Here is a 12,018-nt window from a genome sequence, read left to right as displayed (position 1 = left end):
CTTTGCTGCTTTTACTGTGAACTATTTTACTGCTGCAGTAAGAAAGGAGACAGAAGATCAGAAACCTAGACAATGCAGTGAGACAGATGCTGGAACAATTTGTGGAGTGTGGGGTGCTGAGAGCCATTGAACCAAAGTGTAAACTCTGTATATAATGGCAACCACTTCAATCCAGGGGCTGCGGGAGCACCCCCAGTTCCAGCACCTATGCACCTAGGGTGTGTGTCTCATTTTCATGCTACAAGTGGGTAGGGCTTAAGAGATACCACTATTTATTCCCTCCAGTCAGGAAGCCAGCCAGAGCCCATGGTTACACTCAAGCACAACCAAGGTGGAGCCCAGCAGGGCAGATTGCTGCATGACTCTAGTCTGAACATCTCCACAATCTCCCCTGGGCAGAGCCTCACGTTGTGCACATGGGCACAGTTTGCTAGGGGCAGAGCTGACTCCCACCCCCTCTCCCTTGCCCCGGGCCCCCTTAGTTACAGCCAGTGGAAGGGGGGGGGGCGCAGGGTCACGCCCCAGAAGAACGGCACGAGCCCTGCAGCTCCCCGCTCCTTCCCCGGGAGCCCTGTGTCGCACGCCCACCCCCCTGTTCCCAGCCACGCGCGCTCCGGAGCTGGCACCTGCCGCGGCTCCGAGCGGAGCGGAGCGGAGCGTGCCGACCAGACCGGGCTCTGCCTGCACCTCTAGCAACTACTGACAAGGGCCGCGGGCATCTCCCCCCGCCGGCGCGGGAGGGGGAGCTCCTCCCCCTCCCCCCATCGCTCCGCGGGCCCCCGCCTCTCCGGGAAGCGGCCGCGGTATCCCCGCGCCGATCCCTGCAGCGGGGGGCGGCATGTGCCGCCCAGGCCGCTCCTCCAACCCGCTTTATAAGCGGGGAGGCTGCGGTGCAGCGGCTCAGACCCGCTCGCGCTCCGGTTACCGCCTCCTCTGCTGGCCATGGGGCGCCTGGCTGCGCTGCTTCTCCTGGCGGTAGGTGCGCGGGGCGCCGCGGGGGCTGCGGGAAGAGGCTGGGGCAGGCTGGAGCGGTGCGCAGGCAGCGGATGCGGGAGCTGGGGACGCTCCGAAGAAAGGGTACACAAGAGTCTGCCTAGGCGTCCCCCGCACCTGTGCCACCAGCTACACCCCACCGCATTAAACTGCCCCACTGTGGGAACGCCGGGTGGGGGGGGGGGGGAGCCTTTGGAAATAGAAATCTTTGCCCTTGAAATAGTTTGCCTGTTAACCTGCCTTCTTCAGAGAGGCGCTGATCTCAAGGAGATGGGCTTGGCCAACTTTGGTTTTTGTTTTTTAATAATATCACTTTTAAGCACTTTGATTTTTAATCAATTTACATTTTCATAGTTGTGGGAAGTTATGGAGGGGCCAGATACTAATTATTTAATGACAGTAGATGAGATTTTAAAAAGTTAAGGCTTTATAACCATTAAAACACAAGTTGTCAACAGCATAATAGACAAAGTAAATATCCTTAAATCAATTCTAGTACATTTTGAAGCAGAATTTTTCTTACATTGTCTAGCTGTAAATTTAAATAATCATGGATGGAAATTTGTCAGTTTGTGTATGTTCGGTGAAATCAACATTTACCAACAAAAATCTAATCCTTACAAGCCTACAAATCAATTAATGATTTAGATAATGGCATAGCGCACGGGCTCTCAAACTGGGGGTCAGGACTCCTTAGGGGGTTGCGAGGTTATTACATGGGGGGGGGGGTTGCGAGCTGTCAGCCTCCACTCCAAACCCTGCTTTGCATCCAGTATTTATAATGGTGTTAAATATATAAAAAAGTTTTTTTTAATGTATAAGGGGGATCACACTCAGAGGCTTGCTATGTGATAGGGGTCACCAGTACAAAAGTCTGAGAACCCCTGGCATAGAGAGTACACTTATAAAGTTTGCCAATGGTACCAAGCTGGGAGAGGTTGCAAGTGCTTTGGAGGATAGGATTAAAATTCAAAATGATCTGGACAAACTGGAGAAATGGTCTGAAGTAAATACAATGAAGTTCAATAAGGACAAATGTAAAGTTCTCCACTTAGGAAGGAACAATCAGTTGCACACCTACAAAATGGGAAATGACTGCCTAGGAAGGAGTACTGTGGAAAGGGATCTGGGGGTCATAGTGGACCACAAGCTAAATATGAGTCAACAGCGTAACACTGTTGCAAAAAAAGCAAACATAATTCTGGGATGTATTAGCAGGAGTGTTGTAAGCAAGACACGAGAAGGAATTCTTCTGCTCTACTCCGCGCTGATTAGGCCTCAGCTGGAGTATTGTGTCCAGTTCTGGGCGCCACATTTCAGGAAAGATGTGGACAGATTGGGGAAAGTCCACAGAAGAGCAACAAAAATGATTAATGGTCTAGAAAACATGACCTAAGAGGGAAGATTGAGAAAACTGGGTTTGTTTAGTCTTGAGAAGAGAAGACTGAGAGGGGACATGATAACAATTTTCAAGTACATAAAAGGTTGTTACAAGGAGGAGGGAGAAAAATTGTTCTTCTTGTCCTATCCTCAGAGGTTAAGAAGCAATGGTTTTAAATTGCAGCAAGGACGGTTTAGGTTGGACATGAGGAAAAACTTCCTAACTGTCAGGGTGGTTAAGCACTGGAATAAATTGCCTAGGGAGGTTGTGGAATCTCCATCATTGGGGATTTTTAAGAGCAGGCTGGACAAACACCTGTCAGGGATGGTCTAGGTAAAACTTAGTCTTGCCTTGAGTGCAGGGGACTGGACTAGATGACCTCTCGAGGTCCATTCCAGGTCTATGATTCTATGAAATAGATTCCTAATAACCAAACAAGTTGAAGATATTGCTACAAGGTAAAGTGATGGAAATAACCAAACAAGTTGAAGATATTGCTACAAGGTAAAGCGATGGAAATAATACATAAAATGTTGATACCAATCTCAGTCCCCAGTTCTACAAAGAATTACTTTAAAGCATATGAATAGTCCCATTAAGATGAGTGGAACTACAGTAGAACCTGAGAGTTACGAACTGACCCATTGAACTACACGCTTCACTTGGAACCAAAAGTACACAATCAGGCAGCAGCAGAAATAATAATAATAAAAAAGCAAATACAGTACAGTGTTAAATGTAAACAACTAAAAAAAAAAGGAGAGTTGTTTTTTTTTTACAAGGTAAGGAAACTGTTTCTGTGCTTGTTTCATTAAAATTAAGATGGCTAATGTCACGGAGTCCCCGGGTGATGCTCTGGAACTGCTCCCCACAAAGCCAGTCAGGACTTTGGGGAGCCTCTTTTCCCTTGGAGCAGACTGTTCTCAGGGCAAGAAGCTCACATGACTTCACCTTCATGGGTGTGACCTTGGAGCATTCAGCATATGCTCCTCCATGCGCTTCCCACAGTGAGTCCGCCCAGGGTCCCACAGGGTCCTGCACCCCCACTTCGCAGTCAGATGTGACTCTTAGCCAGCCAGTAAAACAGAGGTTTATTAGATGACAGGAACACGGTCTAAAACAGAGCTTGTAGGTACAGAGAACAGGACCCCTCAGCCGGGTCCATTCTGGGGCCCAGTGAGCCAGACAACCCCGTCTGCATTCAGTTCCCGTCCCCAGCCAGCCCCAAAGTGAAACCCCCTCCAGCCCCTCCTTCTCTGCGAAGTTCCTTTCCAGGGCCAGGAGGTCACCTGACCTCTTTGTTCTCCCACATCTTTAGCATCCCCTTGCGGGGGGTGGGGGAAGGGCCTGGGCCATTAGTTGCCAGGAGACAGAGCATTGGCCAGAAACTGAGGCACCCACACAGTATTCAGAGGAAACATTAAGAACAGTTCCACTTTGTCACAGTTCAAAGCAACATTTTCTTCTACATAGTAAAGTTTCAAAGCTGTATTAAGTCAATATTCAGTTGTAAACTTTTGAAAGAACCACCATAACATTTTGTTCAGAGTTACGAACATTTCAGAATTACAAATTACCTCCATTCCCGAGGCGTTCATAACTCTGAGGTTCTACTGTAGTAACATGCTTGAAGTTAAGCCATGCCATGAAAGGGGGAACAATATTTCTCTGACCAGCAGTTCACACTTTTGTATGCTGTTTAAGGAAATGGGTATGGACCTATGAGTAACTTCATTAATTTTAGTTGCAATAAAGCAGACCTTTGTACTGTGCTTGGGCTTAATGCCCTTTATGATAAAAACTTGGTCTTCCATGGAAAAGCTTGTTTGTGTTTGCAGATAACTAGTTCTACATAATATCCTTTCATATACTATTATGATGTTCCCCTCTGGTGTAATCTGGACCCGTGATCTGCTTGGTCACTCCAATCCTTGACTCTGGGAGCCAGCCTTACCCTGCTCTGCTGTGAGAACCCCGCTCCTGGGCTGTTCACGCACAGCCTCTGGCATGTAAGCTGCGCCCAGCTACTTGCAACCGAATGACACTAGCTAATATCTCCTTGCCCACTGGACGCTGCAAGCTTATATGAGTTCATCAATTTAACAAAGAAAACTGATACGTACCAGAGTTGTTATCCCAAGGGGAGCCTCTGACATGGTTCAAACCAAACACACTGCTTTAGGTAGAATAAAAAACCCAAATGTATTAACTATAAAGATTATAAATCAAAGCATACCAAGTCAGATCTGGTCAAAAGAAATAAAGGATTCTGTCATTTGTTCAGCTGCAGAACTCCGCCAGCTAACAACTGGGACAGTTTCTGTAATCCCTGCCCATCTCCTGCCCCGGCACCTGAGGACATGTTGCCTTGTGCTGGAAAGGAGCTAGTCTCAGCCCTCCCATATTTGGAAGCACCCTGCTTCCCTGTTTTATAGAGCTGCGGTTCACCGCTCCGGGCCAACATTTTTATAGTTGTGGGAAGTTATGGAGGGGCCAGACACTAATTATTAGATGACAGTGGATGAGATTTAAAAAGATAAGGCTTTATACCCATTAAAACACAAGTTGTCAAAAGTATAATAGACAAAGTTAATATCCTTAAATCAATTCTAGTACATTTTGAAGCAGAATTTTTCTTACATTGTCTAGCTTTAAATGTAAATGATCATGGATGGCAATTTGTCAGTTTGTGTATGTTCGGTGAAATCAACATTTACTAACAAAAATCTAATCCTTCCAAGCCTACAAATCAATTAATCAATAATGTAGGTAATGTCGTAGAGAGTACACTTATAAAGTTTGCTGATGGTACCTAGCTGGGAGAGGTTGCAAGTGCTTTGGAGGATAGGATTAAAATTCAAAATGATCTGGACAAACTGGAGAAATGGTCTGAAGTAAATACAATGAAGTTCAATAAGGACAAATGTAAAGTTCTCCACTTAGGAAGGAACAATCAGTTGCACACCTACAAAATGGGAAATGACTGCCTAGGAAGGAGTGCTGCGGAAAGGGATCTGGGGGTCATAGTGGACCACAAGCTAAATATGAGTAGGGTGACCAGACAGCAAGTGTGAAAAATCAGGACAGGGGGTAGGGGGGTAATAGGAACCTATATAAGAAAAAGCCCCAAAAAACAGGACTGTCCCTATAAAATCAGGACATCTGGTCACCCTAAATATGAGTCAACAGTGTAACGCTTTTGCAAAAAAAGCAAACATCCTTCTGGGATGTATTAGCAGGAGTGTTGTAAGCAAGACACGAGAAGTAATTCTTCTGCTCTATTCCGCACTGATTAGGCCTCAGCTGGAGTATTGTGTCCAGTTCTAGGTGCCACGTTTCAGGAAAGATGTGGACAGATTGGGGAAAGTCCACAGAAGAGCAACAAAAATGATTAATGGTCTAGAAAACATGACCTAAGAGGGAAGATTGAGAAAATTGGGTTTGTTTAGTCTGGAGAAGAGAAGACTGAGAGGAGACGTGATAACAATTTTCAAGTACATAAAAGGTTGTTACAAGGAGGAGGGAGAAACATTGTTCTTCTTAACCTCTGAGGATAGGACAAGAAGCAATGGGCTTAAATTGCAGCAAGGGCGGTTTAGGTTGGACATGAGGAAAAACTTCCTAACTATCAGGGTGGTTAAGCACTGGAATAAATTGCCTAGGGAGGTTGTGGAATCTCCATCATTGGGGATTTTTAAGAGCAGGTTGGACAAACACCTGTCAGGGATGGTCTAGATAATACTTAGTCCTGCCTTGAGTGCAGGGGACTGGACTAGATGACCTCTCGAGGTCCATTCCAGGTCTATGATTCTATGAAATAGGTTCCTTTGTGCAAAAAATAACCAAACAAGTTGACGATGTTGCAACAAGGTAAAGCGATGGAAATAATACATAAAAAGTGTTGGTACCAATCTCAGTCCCCAGTTCTACAAAGAATTACTTTAAAGCATATGAATAGTCCCATTAAGATGAGTGGAACTACAGTAGAACCTGAGAGTTACGAACAGACCCATTCAACTACACGCTTCACTTGAACCGAAAGTACACAATCAGGCAGCAGCAGAAATAATAATAATAATAATTTTAAAAAAGCAAATACAGTACAGTACAGTGTTCAATGTAAACGACTAAAAAAAGGGAAAATTTTTAAAAAAATTGACAATGTAAGGAAACTGTTTCTGTGCTTGTTTCATTAAAATTAAGATGATTAAAAGCAACATTTTGTTCTGCACAGTAAAGTTTCAAAGCTGTATTAAGTCAATTTTCACTTGTAAACTTTTGGAATAACCACCATAACATGTCGTTCAGAGTTACGAACATTTCAGAATTACAAATTACCTCCATTTCTGAGGTGCTCATAACTCTGAGGTTCTATTGTAGTGACATGCTTGTGAAAGTCTCTGCAGAATTAACTATCATAAGCAAACCATAACTGTGCAATGCTCCTGCTGCAGAGGACATTTGTGCGTGTGTGTGTGTATGTGAGAGAGAGAGAGAAGTGGTGAGTAGGGGCTGATGTCGGGTTTCCACCCTCCCCCTGCCTCTGTCTGAATTTACAAGACAGCATGCTGACACACTGCCCCCCAAAACACACTTTCTCTCACCCCACATACACGCAACACACTCCCTGTCATACTCCCCACCCCTTCATTTGAAAAGCAGCTGGCAATCTAGTAGGATGCCCCTGGAACAATGGGATTGGGAAACCTGCATTATGTGACGCATTAAGCATTGCAAACCCTTTCCAAAGCACGCTGCAGCCACTTGCACACTGGGATAGCTCCCACAACGCACTGCTCTCTGTGGCGTTGTAAGAGCTGCTAATGTGGACGTGCTCCACAGTCACAAGGAGCAAGTGTGAACACAGGGCACCGCTTTCCCTGCTGCTGTCTCCGAGGGCTGGTTTATCTCCCGGCACTCTACATCTGCAAGTGTAGCCACAGCCTGAGTCTGTTGTACAGTGAAAGGAAGGGAATTGTGGCTGGAACGGTTATGGGCTTTACCAGGCACAGACTGAGTTATGGCCACATTCTGTTCCTGCTTACTGAGCACCTGAAGCCAGCACTTCTCAGGATATGGTCCTGTGGAAATGGCAGAGAATGACTTGCCCGCCGCATATACTGGAAGGGTGTAAATACCGACGAGAGAGAGAAATCACCATGGTACAAAGTGGCTGTAGCTAAAAATAATGGAATGAAATGAAGAGGAGGGTAACTAGGGGAGCACGTAGCTGAGCTTTACAAGATTGTGGAATAACTTCCCATGGAAAATGGTGAAAGCCCCAGCCAGTGGGCCATATTGTTCAGTGAGTTAATGAACAGCAATTGATATTAATAATGCATAGCACAATATAGCCCTGGGAGACACTTCAAACTAGCATGTGAAGCATTAGAACATATACATTGGAGATCAATCCTGCACTCTCCCCAGGGGATAGACTAGAGGACCTGATAACATGCCATGAAAGGGGGAACAATATTTCTCTGACCAGCAGTTCACACTTTTGTATGCTGTTTAAGGAAATGGGTATGGACCTTGGAGTAACTTCATTCATTTCAGTTGCAATAAAGCAGACCTTTGTACCGTGCATGTGCTTAATGCCCTTTATGATAAAAAGTTGGTCTTCCATGGAAAAGCTTGTTTGTGTTTGCAGATAATTAGTTCTACATAATATCGTTTCATATACTATTATGATGTTCCCCTCTGGTGTAATCTGGACCCGTGATCTGCTCGGTCACTCCAATCCTTGACTCTGGGAGCCAGCCTTACCCTGCTCTGTTGTGAGAACCCCACTCCTGGGCTGTTCACGCACAGCCTCTGGCATGTAAGCTGCGCCCAGCTACTTGTAACTGAATGACACTAGCTAATATCTCCGGTCCCAGACACAACCCTAGGAACCTCCGTCTCGCAGTGTCCAGTTATGCCCACTGGACTTGCAAGCTTATATGCGTTCATCTGTTTAACAAAGAAACTGATATGTACTAGGCTTGTTATCCCAAGGGGAGTCTCTGACACACTTCAAAGCAAACACACTGCTTCAGGTAGAATAAACAAACAGATTTATTAACTATAAAGATAGTTTTTAAGTGATTATAAGTCAAACCATAACAAGTGGGATTTGGTCAAATGAAATAAAAGCAAAACGCATTCTAAGCTGATCTTAACACTTTCAGTGCCCTTACAAACTTAGATGCTTCTCACCACAGGGTGGCTGGTTGCTCTTCAGCCAGGCTCTCCCCTTTGATCAGTACTTCAGTCGCTTGGTGTGGTGTCTGTAGATGTAGGTGGAAAAGAGAGAGAGAGCATGGCAAATGTCTCTCCTTTTTTCATGTCCTTTTTTCCCTCTTGGCTTTGCCCCCTCCCCCGCTTCAGAGTCAGGTGAGCATTACCTCATCGCAGTTCCAAACTGACCGAAGGAAGGGGGGTGATTCCCTCGAGAATCTCTAAGGGCTTGTCTGCACCACACAGCTTTTAGTGACAAGGCTGGGTCAACACAGCCTTGTCGCTAAAAGTCAGCGTGTGTAAACGCTCTTTGTCGGCACTTTTGCTGACAAAATACTTCCAGCTCCTGCCAATAAAGCGGCGTTCACACTGCCACTTGCATTGGCAAAACTTTTGTCTTTCACGGGGAGGCTTTTTTAAGTACCCATGAAAGACAAACGTTTTGTCAATAACTTCACAGTATAGACCTACCCTAACAGATTTTTTTTGTTGCTGCCTACACCAGCATCTTTTGTTCCTGTGAGGCTGAGCTGGGTTTGCCCCATACCTGCCCAGATGAGGTGTCAACTGCCTGTCTGCTCTTGGAGAGTTCTTGTCTGGGCCTGCTTTAAGCCATAAGGATACAGTTTCAGCCTCACAACTATATACATGAAATTATAGCCCATAACATAACTATAACATCACTATAAAACAATACTTAGTATATCATGAGCCTTCCGTAGACACCTGACATGACAAACTTTGCATTGGAAACCACACAATCATTTTACAAGGATGAACATGGGGGTGTTGGGTGTTCCCCCAAGGTACAGAGCGTCACAACTAAAGAGACAGAGAGCTCTCAAAAGGATGGGCTTTCTTTTCTGGTCATAAACGGCACTCGCAACACTTGATCCACAATTACATTGCAGTTGCAAATCAAATAGTTTAGTAGCCTTGACTGCCCCTGCAAATAATTTTGCAGGTAAAAAATTGAAAATTCCGGTTTTGTGGGTACAGGCTACATCTGGAAAATGGAGCCTAAGTCTCAGCTTTGTTGAAAACATACCCCCACTGGTGAGCTCAACATTGAAAATGCCACAGCTGTGAAAGTTGTTTTGTAGAACGTCTTTCCTTTCATTTGCAAAGGGGCCCAAGGGAATGAGTTAGCTATTGAAGTTCCATGGGAGTTGGGGTCTTGACTCCCTTAGTCTCCATTGAAAATCTCACCTGCAGACCAAATAGAGTGGGATTTTCAAAATTGTTCAGGGTGGGCGTGGTTCTTCTCCCCACGATACTGACATTGGTGGGAAGTGTGTTAAACCACCACTGAGTGCTTTTGAAAATCCCACCTGATAAGTCCTTGTTTTAGGACCTAACACTTTAAGCCATAAATGTCAACGAGCTAACTCTTAAAGCAAAGAAATAATTGACCACTTGCTTATGTAAGAGTATCCTGTACTACGGTAATTATCCTTTTGGGTTAAGTACTGGTATGTTGTAGGACTGCGTATCAGAATATTAGTATTTCCTAGTATTTGTTTGGATTTGGGAAAAAACCACAAATTTATGGAGTCAGGTGTGAAGCAACACTATTACAAGAAGATAAACAAATCTATGATACTAAAAACTTTTAGTAAGTTCTGGAGAGATAAAGAAACCCAATCCACCATAAATCAAGCTCTGTTTTATACTTCACAATTTGGGAAATGCTTGATGAAAACTCTTCTTAAAGTCAGATGTCTTTTGGTTCCTTTTTCTATCTGAAAAAGCAATGTACTTTCTGTTGGGTAAGCAGATTATTACATAAGTCTCACAGACATCTTATAATTAGCCATCCCTCTAATTAAAGCCATTTTGTTTTATAAGGTTACTGCTGCCAGCAACACCTCTCCTGAAAAGGACAGTGTCAGTCTAATAAAGACCATCGACAAGACAAACAGCAAGGTTTGTTGGTCAACTAATTTACTTAATAAATAATGTATTTAAAATTGGGAGTAGAGTGATATGTAAATTTTTAGGATTTGCAATGCTAGTCTTGGCTTGCAAGAAATCACCATGATGTGAAAAGGCAGGGAAGAATTAGTTGCATTATTAAAAGGCCAGGTCACACTCTTTGATGAACCCTTTATGCTTGAGAAGTCGAAGGGAAGAGTGGCCTATTTGCAAAATTATTTCCATCAGTACCTGCCCCCCTTGCATCTAAGTGCCAAATTTGTTCTTGTGGCTGCGCCTGTTAGTATGTATGTTTGGGGAAAAGTTCACTCCCTATTAGAGGAAGTATTAGAGCAGGGGTAGGCAACCTATGGCACATGTGCCAAAGGCGGCACGCGAACGTGCCGATTTTCAGTGGCACTCGCACTGCCCGGGTCCTGGCCACCAGTCTGGGGGGGCTCTGCATTTTAATTTAATTTTAAATGAAGCTTCTTAAACTTTTTAAAAACCTTATTTACTTTACATACAACAATAGTTTATTTATATATTATAGACTTCTAGAAAGAGACCTTCTAAAAACATTAAAACATTGGCACGCACAACTTTCCATTAGAGTGAATAAATGAAGACTCGGCACAGCACTTCTGAAAGGTTGCCGACCCCTGTATTAGAAAGTAGACAGGTACAATACTTGATCAATCACTTTCTTCCCTCTTGTCTATTGCATCCCACATAGGGCTGGGAATCAGGAAATTCCAAGTTCTAATCCCAGTTCTATTGAAAACTGTAATGATTTTAAAATATTAGGTTTATACTCAGACTTCTTACATTTATAAAATAGTTTAATCATAAAAGCAAAATCTGCAATTCACAATCTAATGGGAGAGTCGTCTCCCACTTTTGTGACCTGAATTCATTATTATATCAACAGGGGCTGGATCATTATCAGTCAGACAATCTTCGTCCTCTACGGCGTACAAAAAGGAGGTGGGTTATAACCACCTTTGAACTTGAAGAGGAGGACAAAGGACCATTCCCCAAACTTGCTGGAGAGGTAAAACAAAACCTCTTAGTAAGGATATTCCTACTTTCCTGTATAGAATACTATCCATCGCAGATTGAGGCCTCCAATATAATGGGGTGGAGAGGCTGCCACTCTTCCACTGTGGAGCATGATTGGTCCTCATTCAAGAGACTGGTACCTTCCTTTCACACCACATAAGATAGAAACATAAGAACTGTCGTAGCAGGTTGAACCAGTTGTCCATCTAGACCAGTATTCCTTCCCTGACAGTGATCAGTCCCAGCTGCTTCAGAGGAAGCGAAGAAATCCATGGACAACTCAGGAAAAAGTGTCCATAGGAGTTGTTTCTTTCTATGAGTTAGCATTAGGTACATTAGAGTTTATATGGAAGAGAAAGTCCAATAGAAAACTAAAGTCTTTGTTTGTTCCTTATTTGATTAACCTTTTGGTCTTTCATGACAGTACATTGCCTCTCATTCCATGG

At 44.1% G+C, this 12,018-nt stretch overlaps 1 protein-coding gene across 1 annotated transcript in view; it reads left to right on the top strand.

The window, feature by feature from the left end:
- The first annotated feature begins 844 nt into the window (after window positions 1-844).
- Window positions 845-12,018, top strand: part of CDH26 (cadherin 26) — a 33,625-nt gene continuing 22,451 nt past the window's right edge. The window contains exons 1-3 of the mRNA XM_044984581.1: window positions 845-975; window positions 10,445-10,522; window positions 11,442-11,564. Of these exons, the coding sequence (XP_044840516.1) occupies window positions 943-975; window positions 10,445-10,522; window positions 11,442-11,564 (234 nt within the window). The 5' untranslated portion in view covers window positions 845-942. The remainder of the gene's footprint in view (window positions 976-10,444; window positions 10,523-11,441; window positions 11,565-12,018) is intronic.

The sequence above is a fragment of the Mauremys mutica genome, chromosome 13 (assembly GCF_020497125.1).
Source record: "Mauremys mutica isolate MM-2020 ecotype Southern chromosome 13, ASM2049712v1, whole genome shotgun sequence".
In the NCBI taxonomy this organism is placed as follows: domain Eukaryota; kingdom Metazoa; phylum Chordata; order Testudines; family Geoemydidae; genus Mauremys; species Mauremys mutica.
Note: the sequence above shows the minus strand (reverse complement) of the source record. Positions and strands in the feature narration are given on the sequence as shown.